General features: G+C 42.7%; 1 protein-coding gene across 2 annotated transcripts; it reads right to left on the minus strand.

The window, feature by feature from the left end:
• Positions 1-3,529: 3,529 nt before the first annotated feature.
• On the minus strand, positions 3,530-16,425 carry ATRIP (ATR interacting protein). 2 transcript variants are annotated; one of them, XM_064667951.1, is made up of 13 exons: positions 16,115-16,425; positions 14,849-14,931; positions 13,208-13,378; positions 12,453-12,571; positions 11,991-12,151; positions 10,650-10,748; positions 10,077-10,206; positions 8,258-8,992; positions 7,577-7,719; positions 6,910-7,001; positions 5,962-6,045; positions 5,454-5,703; positions 3,530-5,117 (listed from the first exon to the last, which is right to left on the minus strand). In XM_064667951.1, exons 1-13 carry the CDS (start codon positions 16,389-16,391, stop codon positions 5,056-5,058), a joined length of 2,406 nt encoding a protein of 801 aa, XP_064524021.1. In that variant the 5' UTR covers positions 16,392-16,425; the 3' UTR covers positions 3,530-5,055. The 2 variants fall into 2 exon arrangements, with proteins under 2 accessions (XP_064524021.1, XP_064524020.1); XM_064667950.1 differs by having other exon boundaries at positions 14,849-14,934.
• Between the last annotated feature and the right edge of the window lie 25 nt (positions 16,426-16,450).

Below are 16,450 nucleotides of genomic sequence, written 5' to 3' on the forward strand. Positions count from 1 at the left end.
TTCATCTGTTCTTCTTTTCCCAGGACTTGGTAGCAGGTGCACCTGTGCAGCGTGGCTGGGTTTGGGAGGTGATGTGCACAGGAAAGCTCTGTGCCTTCCCCTCTCTCTGCACACAGGGCTGAGGAGCAGGAGCTGCTGCTTTGATTAAAACCTGCAGATCTCCTTTAACGAGCCCTTAGGGCTTCAAAGGGGCCTTCACCCTTTACTGCAGCAAAACATCATCCAGGAGAGCAAACTGCTGAGCTAAGAAGCTGAGAGCCCAGGCTTAGGTGAGAAATATTGCTGGTTATGTTTTCATGATGTTAAATCAGCAGATGTTTACAGCAGTGTGAATTTTTCCAGAACAAAACTTGGCATGAATTTAAAGCCCATGGCAGGGTTGTGTGGAGGAGCTGGACACAAAGGAGGGAAAAACTTCAGTAGTTATTGCCAAACAAGCAATTCTTGCCTATTTTATTTTTTTCCAAGTATGGAAACTCAGTATTGACTCTAGGCATGTATGATGACCTGCCAGGTTTGCTTTAGCCAGTGGTTTGGGGTCTGGTTTTTTCCCTCTGGTTACTATTTGACCTCGTGTAGTTCTTGCAGCCAGTGCCACAGGAATCTGGTCAGATTTACAGTGAGCTACATAAGAGGGACAAAAGTACCCAGGTTACACCTGGCAGAGGTGAGACAAAACTGAAGAAAACGTTGTTTTATCCTTTCAGGAGCTCAGGTTTCTGTACTGATGGAGTAGCTTCCTCTGCTTCACCTTCCCGTGGCAGCCTCCACTCAGGGCGAGCGAGCCATGTTATAAAGGATGTTTTTCTGTTGTAGAGTGATGTATTTGGGATCAGACACAACTGAGGAGGCTCTGCCTGGTGCAGTGTGGCACAGGCCCCTCTGGTTCCTCTGTACAGTTTGGAAGTGATGCCATTTCTGCCTCGGTGCTGTCCCTCCTCTCCTGCAAACTGACAAACTCGGTGGCTGGTTCACTTTTTGTTTCACTAGAGGGAAGAATGTTGTAAGATAACTTCTGATATCCAATTTCCCCTGCTGCAGTCAAAACAACTGTTAAATCAGTTACTGGAAACTCCATTTAAGGTTTGCTCCTGGAGTTGGATTTGTGGTTCACTCTCCAGTGTTACTTCAGCCCTTGAATCAGGTAGGATGTCCCTAACAGGCTGCTGGACTGGTGTTGCAGCTCAGCTGTGCTGTAAAGAAGGTTCTTCAGCAAAACAAATGGTTCAGCTGCATTCTCAAAAACCAACCTCTGCACAGACAAAGAAAATTACTGTTCTGTGTTACCTCTGTTAGGAGACTCTACAGTTATTTGTTATATTCTCCCCATACATGAAAATAAAGTAGCCATTTCCTCTGGGTATTTTCAAAAGCAGGTTACCCCTTGAGCAACTGTTCAGAGCATTAATGCACTGACAGCTTTAGGACTGAGACTTTTAAGATTAGTCCATGTTCAGCACTCTGGCTGTTGGCCCTGACTCTTGGAAGCACTGGGATAAACTACAGCCACAGTGGGTTTGTAGATCTTTATAAAGCTCACAGATCACCTTTTTTTATCAGTCTGCTGTTAGAATCAATGGTGGGCAGTTTTTATTTTTAACAATTTATGCTGGAAATGTAAGTTTGCATTTGCTGTTACATTCACAGCAGATAATACACAGCCCTTTTGTAGGCAGAACTGCTACATTTGACTTTAATTGTAACCATTTGGCCACTATAACCATAAATAATATTGCAGACTGTAACATAAAAACATTATTCAATGGTTAAGATGACTTAGTGTTCTAATAGTTTGGCACAGGCTAAAGGTGTTTTTTAAGCAGTTTCACACTAGTGGGATTAGTATGAATAAAAACAACTTGGGGATGTTGCTACATGATGAGATATTTTGTATTTGCCATCCTCACCTAGTTCAGCTTAGCTAATAAAAATGGGGTTTGAGGCCTGATGTGACACAAACCAGTTGTTTGTCTTCTCAGGGGAAGGTTGGTTGGGTTGGGAGCTGGTCTAGATGAGCTAGAGAGGCCCCTCCCAGCCTCACCCAGTCCGTGATTGTACAAGGTGAGCAAAGTACAGTTCGTTGAGCAGGAAAACTCCAGCTCAGCTTGTCCAAGGGGAAACTCCTTCTGCCATCCCCACAGGCGAGGGAACAGATGGGTGGCTGCAGCTGAGGAATGTGATAATCATGTGTAGGACATGCCCAGTGGTTTTCCTTGTTGCTCAACACTTCATTGTTCGGTCCTGTGACTGCTCTCAGTGCCAGAGTAAATTCCTTTTCTCAGTTAATACAGAGGCACAGCTTATCCATAACATGTTGGGGAAAGGCAAACTGGCCATGGGAAAGCTGCTCTGCTGGGAATTCTTCAGGGACTGTCTGATGAGAACTGCCTGGTTGGTTTTGGGTCATGAAGACAGTAAAGCAGTAGCCCCAAAATGTGTAAAAATGCTTCAGTTTTTTTTCAGGGGATAATCAGCTGTTGCACACATGGTCGGATTTTTTTAATCCCAAGAAAAATTCCAAGAGAATGTAAAAAAGGAAGAATTACTGAAGGTCAGTACAATCTTGCAATAATTCCAACAAAAGGCTGGTCACCATAAATGATTTAACAAATAGGGCATTATGGCAGTCCTGTAAGTATGTTTATTTCTGCCTTTTCTCTTCAGGAACGCAGCCTCATTTTGCTTTAGGAATGTGAACTTTTCGGTCACAGGAAATGCCTTTAACTTTAAAAGCTCTGGTTTAATTTCATGACACCGTGATGTTACCATAATTTCTGCCAGGAGAAGTGTAGGGGTTTGGGTCTGTTTGGGGTATGGAGCCTGGGTTATACCAGTGAAAAGTCAAAAGCTGGAAGAAAACTCAGTGAGAGTGTAAATGTACATGTCCAGGTGGTGTCTGTGAGTGGGTGGATGGGAGGGGATGCAGAGCCAGGAGGGAACAGTTAGGGATTTTCCTGGCAGTTTTTTCCACAGATAACACTTCAGTTTATATGAAGTTCAGCAATAATCCACTTTTCCCTTTTTCCAAGTTGCCATACACACACACCCTTTGGATGAGGCCAGGAATTTTTTAAACAAGTTTTTATAGCTGGATTGCTTCAACAATTTGGGATTCATTAACTGGTTTTTGTCCAAACTCTTCTTAACAGTTTTGGTCTGTTCACCCAAAGGGGATTAAATGTATCTTATCTCTATAAACTCAAATTCTGTTTAGAGAAACTGAGTGGTGAGAACAGTTAAAAAGTGATGGCAGGTCACTGTATTTTGGGATATTGTGACTGCCATGTCTTTGTTAGAGCTGTCCTAAGCTTGCCACTCACAGCAGGCACATGTTCAGATAGAGCTTTACCACAGCTCATGCTCGTGGGGCTGTTCTCAAAGAATTATCTTAATGTTTATTTTGGTTTTGAGGAAGGAAAGGGCTTTTACATGACGTTCTCAAGCTCTTCTCTCTCATCTAATCCTGCAGGCCAGGAAACGGTGGTTGGTGTTGGGTTTTTGTTAGTGGGGTTTTTTTTTGTTGTATTGAGTTTCTATTTGTTTGTTTTCTGTGGATAAGCCAACTGTTGTTTTTGTCACTCAGCCTCTGGTGTCTTGTCCAGGGCCCTGGGGCAGTTCCAGGCTTGTGGCCGTGCAGTCACACCCAGGCTCAGAAGGCCTTGCTGTTATGTGCCTGTTCATCCTTCCTTGCTGCATTTAAGCAGGAAAATGGCAGTTTTCCAGATGCTACAAGGGACTTCAAACCTGCTGCTGAGAGGAGCAGTTGGCAGCTTGTGTTTCACAGGAACAACCTGGTCCTGCCTCTGCAGAGCTGCTGCTCCGGGAGGGGGAGGCTGAGCCCAGGCTGTGCTGGGAATAAGCTTCAGCCCTTGGGAGATGATGGATTATTTCCCTGGTTATTCCTGCACAGCAGTCTCTGGAAAAGTTCTTTTCCAAAGCACAAACCAAGTCAGGAGCTCTTTGAGCCCACTGGAGTGGGGCTCTTTGCCCCAGGGCAGGACACAGCTTCTTTGGGCGTGACCAGGGAACTGAATGTTTCCCAGTTTTCCAAGAGCTTCCTTCCCACTGTAGTATGGTCTCTCCTCCTCCTGTTCCCTGGATCCAGGCTCTTTCTAAATCAAGCACCTGTGGAAAAATGAAAAAAGCTCTCCCATTTATAAATACAAACCCATGGGCTCATTTTAAAAGCACTCACAGCTCCCTTTTTAGGCTCAGTTGATAACCTGCAGCCCAGCGTGGCTGTGACTGTGCAGGGAGCAGCAGCTCCAACCTTCAGTGCTGTATCCTAGGAATGACATGGTCATTCATCTTCACAGTGACCAAAAAGCCCTAGTCATTCTGCACACTCTTAAATATCCCTTTATAACCTAGGATGGAGTCCTCAACAGCACCATCTTACTCTTTCAAGGTGAATTTTAAAAAATGTAAGGTCAAGTATTTTTTTGTTTGTTTGTTTTGGCATCTCCATAGTTACACTTTCAGCAGATTCATAAAAATCAAGTGAACTCAGGTGACCAATTCTCAGCAAGAAATTCAAAGCCCTGTAGTGAACTGCCAACTCCAAGTTACTTCCAGAAAGGTTTCTAAAATCACTGTAAACTGTTTACTAATACCAACATGAAAATTTTGGAAGTCAAGCAAGAAAGAGTTAAAATTACAAAAGAAAGTGTGTTCAAAAGGCTTTCATATGAATGCAGTGATCCCAAACATCTTGGCACGTTCAGCATCATAAATTCAGCTGTAGTCACAGGAAAAGGGAAGGCATGGAGAGACATTTCTGTTCCATTCCCAGCAGTTTTGTACAGGATGAAATTCATTACCAGGGCCAATCATAAGTCCATTGCAGTGTCATTCTCATCTCAAAATTTGTTTACTTGCAGCTACATTTCGATGGCACTGAAATAATTACAGCAAAGAAATGTGTCTTAGTTGTGCTGCCTTTGAATGCAACCTTTAGGCTGTCACTTAACAAAGGGATGATTTAAAGTTCACATTTGCACTGGCAATGATTATGATGATTCAGATGAGGAAGGACAGATCTGTGTGAGATGTTGGCTAGCTGGAGTCCATCCCTTGGTCTTCTGGCTCAGGAGGATACAACTCATCCAAAATCAGCTCTGCAACAACAAATAGTCATGTTTCAGAGAGTCATTTTTTTCTACTTGATACAGTGTAACTATCACTGATATCTACATTTTAAAACATCCTGACTGTAGACAGCAAACAGATTGTAGGGGTGTATTTCTTTGGAGAGAAGAACAAGATACACCTATTAAAGAAGAATAGTAAAGCATTGGTTAAGTACAGTGAATATTGAGAAGCACAAGACTATGGCCTGACTTCAGAGGTCTGAGCAGGAACCATCCATGGTACTTGTTAAATGTGGAAAGGGACAGAAGGGAAATTTCTATTTCTACAGCATGGAAAAAAGCCAACATCTGACTGATTTTTACCTTCACAGGCACTCAGTTTTTTAGTCTTTTTGAGAATGGCTCTTATGCCTGGCATGGCTTGGTCATATTGATGGAGAACTTCTAAGCAGTGTTCATGGAACAGCTTATCTTTCTGAGATAGGCTGTGCAAGAGTAAAACAGCATCCCGTAAAAACTGAATAATTTGTTCCTTATGTGCACAGGAGCTGTTCTCAGCTCTTCTCATCTTCATCCATTGCCTGTGTAACATTATAATTAGTGCCTTAACCACCTGCAAGAGGAAAAACACAAAGTAAAAACACAGCAGCAGAAAACTTCTTTCATTGTGAACTTTACTCTGAAATTCAGAAGCTTGAAGAGATTATTTTCTAGCAAGCCAAAGCAAGCTCCCTAGGGAGGTGGCATCCTGGAAAGCACAGGACACTTCTGTTTCCTTGTAGCTAAAACAAGGGGGGGGCAGAAAGCTATTCCAGCTCTGAGTACCTGGAAGTTCTCAGCAGATTAAAGTGGGGGGGCTGTGGTGACTCACCTCGAGGTTGCACTGACAGGCTGTGCCAGGGGACAGCAGTGCTGCTCTGGAGCCCCTCGTGCGCCGCGTCAGGAGCCGGACGGCCTGTCACAAACACACACACAGGGGCTGAGCTGCACCCAGGGAGGGGCACAAACAGCATTTCACTGCTGCTTTGAAACCTTCTTGTTTTTTCCTCAACAGCTGATCTCTTTTATGCCCCCAAACTGTGTTAGTTTTTTCCCCCTGTAAAACTTTGCAGAGGCAGAATTTGCCTTGCAGGGAAACCTTTTCGACTTTCCGCTGAGCAGCTGACGAGGCCAGGGGGCCTTAATTCACTGCATCCAAATGTACTTCAGTATAACAGAGCAGGCAGGGGGATAATGGAAAGGGTTCAAAATTCTTTAGAACGAGAGCAGAAGTGGAGCAAATAGAACCTCAAGTCACTTCTGTCAGTACAAACAACACAAATTAAATTTAACAGCCTTTCTTTCTATGTATAACCATGGCTATTATACAGCAAGTTAGCATTTCCATTGAATACAAGGAATATAATCCTAAATCACTCTGGTCTGCCTTTTAGATGTAACAGAGGGAACTAAGACAATCAAAATGAAACCTAGATCTTGCTTCTTTTTACTCTTCTATTGATCTAAAAGCAAAATAAAGCTTGGTGTTGAATATCTGTAGCCATTCTAGAATCTGTATTGTTTTTTCAGTGACTTAAAAGATATCATGACAGATGTTCTCTTTTAGAATAGTTACTGATTCAGTTTCAAGCAGGTCCTTTCAAAAATAAAAATAATAAAAAAATCAATGTAATCCCTTACTGCAGGCCCATAGTTTCAGTTTCTATTTCAGCTAGAGAAGGAAATTGTTTTCAGGCAATTCGTGCCTTGTCCTGCTCCTCCCACTCCCCCAACTGGAAAGAGCAGGAAAGAGCATGTGGACAAACAGCCACATGGTTACCTCTTGTTCCAGCTGAAGCCAAAGCATTTCAGATGCTGATTTATCTGGTCTTGATGTTATGTACATGTACAGTGCGAGGAGAAGGCAGGTGTCTGAAACAGAGAGGACTTTGTTCTTGCAGTCAATTGCTCATGACAAAAATTAATTCTTTTAATTAAAAATTAATTCACATTTCGAGTGCTCTCCTAGGACTTGTGGTACAGGCCCCACTTCTTGCTTTACTTCAAGCATCTTAAGCAGTGCTGAAGAAATTAGTATCCCATAACTTTGTGTGTGCCTTTGTGCTAATCCTGTCCTACTTCATTCATAAGGAACTGAACAGAGACCATTTATCATGCAGGGTAATGGAATCCCCAAGCTCAACAATGCACAGATATTTAAACCTCAGAACTCCTCAAAACCCCTTTTTTCCTTCAACAACCTTTAATACAATGAATGCTAACCTTGAAAATTTTAAAAATCCACATGGCTAGCAAAAGCACCACATGTAGGCAGATGCCCTGAGATAAATAATCTTTAAACAATAACTGAAACCCTGCACTAGAAAACAAGGTTTCGGGGAGCATATCAGGCTTTTTGCCTTCTGGGGTTTTAGCACCTCAGAGCAAGGCCTGTTTGCATTCCTTTGAGTGATGGTCCCAGTGCTCTGTGCCCTGCAGTCCTTTACCTGAGTGAGAACACAGCTGAGCAGCCAAGCCCTGGTGCTGGGAGAGGACACCCAGCAGTCTCACAGTCAGGAGGACGGCAGGCAGGGGGGTCTCTGGACACAGGCAGTGCAGCAGGGTCTGGCTGCTCAGCAACTGCTGAAAACTTCAAAAGAAAGCGCTGTTAGAAATGGGAAATGCACTGACAAGTTGAAAATACACCATTTCTTGTACACAGCCCCATAATTTGTGCCCTTTTAGCTATTCAGAATGTAACTGATCTCAAATTACTGAAAAACATCGTGACACTTGGCAGCCACTGCAGTTCACGCTGGTTGTGATGAAATGCTTCACTTTTGACTGGTATTTTACCTGCCAGAATGAGACCCTGTGCTCTCCTTCCTTATGCATCTCCCAGCAATCACAAAAAAAACCCCAAATCAATATTACAGATATTCTGATCCAATGCATGTGGCCTTAAAAAGTTTCCTCACTTTCAAACTGATCAGGGATGATTATCACACTTATTAGCAGCAAAGGTAATAGAAGGATCCTCAACTGCTCCCCAAAGGTGATCTGAGAATTGTGATTTCTCTCATACAGGGGAAAAATTCTACTTGTATCTGCACATATTGGTTTCACCAGGGGATGGAAGGTGCTGAACACCAGAGTCTGAAATCATTGTAAAACTATTACTGACTTACTTTATTAGCAAGTCCATTGTTGAATTTTCAGCTAATTTCACCAAAACCTGTAGGCTCTGGCTCAGGATTCTGTCACTCTGGGAACCCCTTGCAGCAGAAAAAGCTAAAACCTGAAGAAGCTTTTTAAACAAAGAATGTTGAGCTCGATCATTATTGGGAGCATCCTGTGGAGCTGCAGGCAGCCCTCCTTGTGTCCTGGTATCTTCTTTATTATCACACTGATTGTCACACAACACATTTTTGTCCATCTTGGAAACCTGTTTGTCTCCAGCAGCAGCAGCACCTTCTTCCGCTCTGGCAGCCAGCAATGTGTGGACAACATCCCAGCTATAGAACACCAAGTAATAAAGGATTCCCAGTGATATAACTGCAGTTTCCTCAAGAGACAACCTGAAGTCCTCCTTACTCGACACGGAACTTGTGCTGGTTCTGGAAGACACAGTGGAATGGTTTCCACAGGAACCGTTCCCGGCCGTGTCCGGCAGTTGTCCCGCCCGGCAGTAGGCACCGACGTGGTGTTCCACCAGGGGCAGGAGGTGCACAGCTCCTCGGATCCTGCACTGGGGGAGGAGCAGGAGCCCTCCCTGGCCTTCTGCTGGGCTTCCTTCAGCTAATCCTTGGTCCATAGCGATCAAGTTCAACCCTGTTATTGCAAGTTTTTGAGCTTCTTGCAGGGACACGAGAGGAGCGGTTTCTTCTTGCGCTGTCCTGCTGCTGGGGAGTTGTGTGGACTTCCTACCCAAGGGGAAAAGGCAGAGAACATAGCTGAGATCTGAGTTATCCACATTATGAACTATAGAAAGGCCAGAGTGATAAGAAATGCCTGTTCCCAAAAATAAAATATGAATTGGGAGGGGAAAAAAATCATCCTGCTCCTTGAGACCGGCACGGAAGAGCAATTTCAAAGCATTCCTGAGTCTCATTAAAGTAGCCAGAGCTCACTATAAGCCACTGTCTGAAACTACATTTCAAACACTGGCTTTCCCACTTCAGCCTTTTGCTAACCTGTCATATATTCTTCCCTGATGTTATCTGGTAGCTTCTGGGAAGAATAAGTATCTGTATGTTACTGATCTGGAATATTTAGGGGTTTTTAAAGGACTACAACAGTAAAGAATTATTTTCCTGGCCAGAAATCAGAGTGTTCAGTCATTAACCAGTCAAACTGCAGCTGCAAGGGACAAACTCACCACCTCTCCCTGCATAAATGGCAAGGGCAATGAGATATGAGCCCTGTATGAACCCACATAACACAAGAATTACTAATAAAATATCAGAAAAACAAAGGTATTTCAGGGGCTACAGTCTAATTCTTTAAAGTGAAAAACAATTATAATTTATATCTCATATTCATATTTAAAAACTTTTACCAGTCACTATAAATGTACCTTGGAAAAATGCACATAAATTGCACATTACAAATTAAACACAGTTTCGACTTTGAAGATATAAAACCTACTGTTTTAATCACATTTTCAACATTTCCTTCCCACTTAACTCATGATCATGGTTATGTCCTTCCCCTCAATGCAAGCTGCTAACAGTCACTCCCAGGTTTAATTCTGTGCTTTCCCCTAATAAATGATTAACCTAGTTTATCACTTAGTGATGTTCCACTGTTTAGTATCTACAATAATCACACATTAATCATCAAACACGTGGTATGATGTTTCAAATTCTGCATTAAATGGCCTAAGCAGAACAGCATTTAACACAGGGAATGAGCTGTCCTACATGACTAAGTGTTCCTTAGTACAGAAAATGCCACTGTACTAAGAACATGTCAGATACAATTTAACAAAAAACCCACAAAACTTACGTATCCAGAGAGTTGGGCTGCAACACAGCTCCAGGTAGAGGCTCAGAGTTGCTGCTGAGGAGATGGCACAATCCTAGTAATGACCCAGGGACAATGGGCTGCTTCATCAGTGCATTCAGTAAGATTGAACCTGAAGGGACACAGAACTGTCCTTGGAGTAGCTTTACCATCTCCAACAACAAAAAATTAATATTTCAAAAGATCAGCCTTATCTAGAGCGCTCTCAACCTCAAAGTGATTTTTTTCATTATGAATCTTCTTTCTCAGAACCAAGGGAATGCTCTTCAGAAAAATTAAGATAGTATTTAAATATAAACCAAACTATATTTAGAGATATTTTAACTACAATCCCATATTAGCAGAATAACTTGAGCCAAATGACCGTATGTCCCAACTGTCCTGATGACTTGCCCTTCATGTTCCACTCCAGATATTACAATGATGGGATGCAATTCTACTGCAAAGACTTCCTAGAGCTGGCTGTTTATGTTTTATAGGCTTGGTGTTGTTTTTGGGTTTTTTTTAAAGTACATTTTTCCTGGGTTTGTTTCTGCAGGGACAGCATTAAGTTACCTCGTGTGCTCCGTTGAGGTGCAGAGTTGTAGGAACCGTTTTTTCCCGTTGCCTCCTGGTGCTTCACAGATGAAACTTCAGGATGGGTCATCTTACTGTCTGGAACAAACAGGGATTGTGAGAACTGCCTTGCTTAGAGATCTCTGCACACCCTCAGTGTTAGACAGTAAGGACTCAGACACTAAACCAGGCAAAAAACCATTTGTCTTGTACACTCAGATACATCAAGCAGTAGTTAAGAGCAGTGGTGAATGCAGAATTCCTATTCCTTAAGTTGAATTCCCACTGCTAGCAGAGATTAGGACAGCTCAAAATTAGCACAAAAGTCTAAAAAAATAAATTAAAAAGTAATTTGAGCATTTCATAATCTTTTAATCATCTTTCTATGTCCCAATCACCAGGTAAACTAAAGCCAAAAGCCTTGCAGGGTTCAGAAGGCAAGTAAAGAAGTGTTATTTTTTCAAACAAACTGGCATATTGAGTGCTGTTACCAGAACCAGCAGCAGCAATTCTAATGCTTTAAGGCTACTGCATTTTTCTTTTTGGTGCAGTCCCCACTGCCCATACAGTTTCAGCCTGAACACTGGAACTGGCAGCAACATCTCAGATTTTTCATGACTCTTCCTGTAAGGATTAGTTGATGCTATCCAAGTTTCTTCCATTTACTACTTCCCACTGGAAACATGGCAGCTGGCTGCTATAAAAAAACCCACTGATTTTCTTTCATATTATAGCAATCTTCAAAAACATGCAGATATTCATTTCCTAAGCTTTCCTCAATGAATTTCAAGATAAAATGTTGTGAGAATTACTGCCCCACACATAAAAAAGGGAAATGAGTATATTGTTTCCGTTGCTTCTTTCAATATGGCTAAATATGTACCCTTTAAAATCCAACCTCCCCTGCCCCCCCAAAAAAAAGCCAGAACAACAAGAATACAAAAAATGCTTTAGCTGACTAGCAGACCAATTCAAGAAATAGGCAAATTATTTCCTGTTTTTTATTCAATGAGAAAAGGCAGATCAACAATTTGGATATTTTGGTTCATCACATAATACAGGAAAGTTTTTTATGGCAGCCAAGGGGCCCCTTCATCGTTGGCACCTGGGCATCTGGTACCAAGGTGGGGATTAAAATGGCCTTGATGCAAATTTCAGTCATGGCTGTTGAACTCCAATGGCTACAAAGGGGAAAGGAATTAAAGGAAAAGAAAATAAAAGTAATTGCTTTTGTCTGCAGTGAATTTACTGCAACTGTTCAGTCATGTAGCAAAAAACCCCTTCTCTAAGGCAAAAGGTTCACATGCAGCTACAAATGTGCCACGTTGTGCATGGATTTACCTTCTTTGATTGAACTAGTTGGGGCCATCAAATTTCCTGAAGAACACGATGGTCTAGTGGACATTTCAGCATTGAAGGATTCTTTTGTAGGAAAAGATCTTCTTCCAGGCTGTGGAGAACATCCTTCTGGTTTCACTTGCACTGCAAAATTCTTTTTAGGGCTAATATAAAAAGGTGAATCAGTATTTCTTTTGTAGTTATTTTATTAAACAATAAGCAAGAATCTACTTTATTTTCACTGATGTTTTAAAGCTACTTCACTACAAACTCTTTGAATTTCTGTTTTAGATACAAGAAATTTGCTCTCTTTTTGAGCAAATTTCATAGAAGTGAACAGACCTTTGTGGTTGTATTTTTTAAAGACAACGGAGCTAAAATTACATGAAGAAAGGAAACTTTTTTAAATAGTTTAAGCACACATTTTGTAAAAGTGAAAACAAATTCCTTCTCCAATCCCCCTACCTTGTTGTTGGAACTGTCTGAGTAACAACATGTTTATTTCTTTCACAGTTCTGAAGTCGTGTTCTTAACTCATTAATTTCTGCATCCTTGAACTGCAGCTCTGACTGCAACGACTGCAACTGGAAGAGGAATTAAAGACAGTTTTCCTGTTACTGAGTAATTTAGGGGTGTTGTAACTGCAGAGCAACTGGAGTTACCATAAGAGTTCAAGATAACCATCTGCTTACTGTGAACTGTGCACAAGATCTCCATTTTTATGAATCTTAGTCCAATGAACACTATCTGAGAACCAAGTGCCAGAAGTTCAGGCAAGAAGCATTTGGGACTGGCTAAGACAGACCAAGTGCCACACAGAGCATGACCAAAGAGAACAGCACAAAAGCAGCCCCTGTCCTCTTCAGGGCTCTCAGAAAGATGACTGCAACAGGAACAGCAACCTGATCAGAGGCATGGAGCATGCTCTGTCTCTTTTTTCCATTGGAAAATACATTCCAGTTTTAATGGTCTTAGGGGTGGCTAAAAAAAAAAGGCAGCAAATGAAAACCTCTACCATCTGAATTTTACTCTTTTGTTTTGGCAGGAGAAAACCCTCTGCAAGTTCTTACAAATGCTTTCTTTTAGATAAGAAAATAAAAGCATGCATTGTTTGGACATTTCACACCGATGTTCTCCCTCTGACTAAATGGTCTGTGACATCATTAAGTCATAAACTGGCTTCTGTATCTGATCTGCAGGGAACTGATATATTTACAAACCTTTTTGGAGAACTCTTTTTCTTTTTCACTCAAGGTCTGAGATTTTTGCTGTTCCAGCAGCAGGTATGATCTTTTCTGTTCCTCCACAGCAAACCTCATCTGCTGCAGTGAGTCACGCAGAATTTTAATTTCTCCATTTTTAGTGAGGATTTCATCCTGCATTTCTTTCAGCTGCCAACAGAGAAATTCCATTAAGGGATGTACACAGCCAAAAGTATGTATTTGCATCACTGTGTGGTTGAAAATTAGGTCTTTATTTATAATTTCTAGGGAGGAAAGTTCTCCTGCAACCCAGTTCAAAAATTCTGCCATGTTGCCTCTAACCTTTTCCTGATTAAATCAGGAAACTCAGATACTGTTTTCTGTAACAGAATTATAAATGACAGCAAAGACACATCTTCACATACCATTCTGATATCTGTCGAAGACCATCCTTCTCTTTCCCCTCCTCTGCAATTGTTACTTTTTCTTTCAAAGTCTTCTAGTCATACACATCAATAATTTATTCATTATTGGGATGATAACACTGCTAATTTCATTGTAATATTTCATTTATCAGGGCAGCCAACAAGAACTCTGTTCTAAGACAAGGCACCACCCCCAGACAGTATCTTCATGACATATTTACTCTCTAATTTCCTGAGCAGAAATACCAGTCAGAGACAAGACTTTGGAGAGATAATGAATGAGTTACTCAGAAATGCATGAGGAAAAAAGCAAGAAGACACCTCTACACAACTGTAAAATGATGGTTTACAGGTAGGAGATTCCCTGATAAAGATGGATATAACAGAGCTGGGAAAGATTCAGAAAACAGAGGTAAGAAAGGTAAATAGAGTAGGACCCTCCCAGCTGGGGGAAAGCACAAAGAAACAAAGATCAATCGAGGTGCAAGTGCACAAGTTATTCTCTGTTTATTGTCTCTCATAGCAGCCATGACCCACCCACTTATTAAGTTCAAAATTAAATCAAAGAAGAAATTTCGTGTTAAAAGTGCTGACCTGTTTCCCTATAAAAGGTATCCAAACCCAAACACAGAGTGTTTAAAAAAATATACACAATAGACTATTAAATCCACATATAATATTATTTCTGGATCAGGAAGTATCTACATGAAATTTGATCAGAGGCTAAAAGGCTGTTCTGGTAAAATATAAACTTGTTCAAGGCTTATTTCCTTCCTAAGCCGTGCACCAAAAAAGGAGAGACTTTGTACAGGAATTTGTGCCTTCTTACTTTTCTACATCTGTTTCTTGCCCTAAGTATCTTTCCATAATGGATCAGCAGGAGGTGAAGTAACATGAAGCCACTTTAAAGTCACTTTGCTTTCTCAAATCTTTAAGTTGCACAAAACAACTCCTGCTGACTGGCTGACAGGACAGAGAATTCATTTGACAGGGAACACGTAAAACTGACAAATTAGCCTTTGCTACTCTGAAGTGACCAAGAAATAAACTACTGGTCTCAATCTTAATTATTACTAGAGCTGTTTCTAGTATAATGATTTTAACAGACCTCTGGATTACAAAGATTGTTGATCAACTTGATTAGAATTAAATGCTTGGAACTGGATTTATCCCACCTTTCAGTCAGCCCTACCAAAAATGTGACATTTAGAGGGGAGGGGAAAATGTTGCCAACCTTCTGTCTGTTTTCTTCATTCTGTGTCTGCAGTACTTCAAACTGGAATGCTTCTCTCATCAGCCCATCTTCTGCTCTGCTTTCTGCTGCAGAGAAAAGCCAAGATGTGAAGCACAGATGATGTGTGAACATCACTGGGGACTCAACACCATGTTATTGCCATTTCATACATCTGAATATCTCAGTATTTTTACCATCATCACAAACAGGTAAACTGCCAGGAACCTTGTCAGTGCTTGTGCATCAATCCTTAAAACAGAGAACACCCTTCCACCCCCCAATTTCTAATCTAATGGTTTGGGTTGGAAGGGACCTTAAAGATCTTTTAATATCTTAAAGCAGAAAGAAGGCCATCAGCAAATGTGAGCAATTCCTTCCAGGTAACTTCAGTTAACACACCCTGCACAAACAAGGGTTCACTGAGAACTTGTTCACCTGGAGAGATGGCAGGTGTCAGTGCTGCCAAAACATTAAACTTAAGAGGATTTAAGCTCTCTAAACTTCACTATGAACAACCTCCTGGTTTGCTTTGCTTTTTTCAAAGTAAACCTGAAAATTGGCTGCTTTAATATGACACATTATGCATTTACCAGTGAAAACTAACAGGGAAAAAATAATCTGGTGGCCAACATCCAACCAGGATACAAAAGTGAACGATGATACTGTGAATGATAACTACAGCGAGTTAAAAGTTTATGAAACTCGTTTATTTGGCAGGTTTAACGTGCAGCACCCACGTCCCAGGCCAGGGTCACCACACACCCCCCAGGGCACAGCTCAGTGCAGTGTGCCTCCTGGGATTACTATTCCTTTGTTATTTCTGTTATTCCTTTAAATCCCAGCCATCCCTCTGACACTGGGGGGGTGCTGGTGGCCAGAGCAGAAGCAGTTCCCTGAAGGGAACTTACAGGAAAGATGGAGCAAGAGTATTTACAAGGGCATGTAGTGACAGGACACGGGGGGATGGGTTCAAATTGAAAAAGAGCGGGTTTAGATGATATATTGGTAAAATATTGCTCCCTGTGAGGGTGAGGAGGCCCTGGCACAGGTTGCCCAGAGAAGCTGTGGCTGCCCCAACCCTGGAAGTGTCCAAGGCCAGGTTGGACGGGGCTTGGAGCACCCTGCGATAGCGGGAGGTGTCCCTGACCAAGGCAGGAGGTGGGAATTGGATGATCTTTCAAGTCCTTACAACCCGAACCATTCCGTGACTCCTAAAGGGACAACAACCCCTTCCTCAGCAGCGGGGCAGTGCCGGGACACACCGACCTTCCCGCCCGCCCCGGGGCAGTCCCGGGGGTCCCCACGCGAGTCCCGCGGGCGGATCCTGCGACAGCGCCTGCGAGGCCAGGATGTCGATCTGCTCCAGGTCGTCCGCCGTGAAGTCGTCGCTGTCACCGAAGGGGTCGGCGGGCCCGGCCGCGGCACTCTTGGGGCGCTTGTGCGGGGGGAGCCCATTGCGGAGTCCCGGCGGGGCGGCCCCGGCGCCGCTGCCGCCGCTCAGCGCGGGGCCGCTCCGCTTGCGCGGCCCGGGCGGCGCCGCCATGGCGGGACCGGGCCCGCGGGGCCCTCACGGCGCGAGGCCGCCCGGGACACGCCCCCCGC

This window comes from Pseudopipra pipra, chromosome 11 (assembly GCF_036250125.1).
Source record: "Pseudopipra pipra isolate bDixPip1 chromosome 11, bDixPip1.hap1, whole genome shotgun sequence".
Taxonomy (NCBI): domain Eukaryota; kingdom Metazoa; phylum Chordata; class Aves; order Passeriformes; family Pipridae; genus Pseudopipra; species Pseudopipra pipra.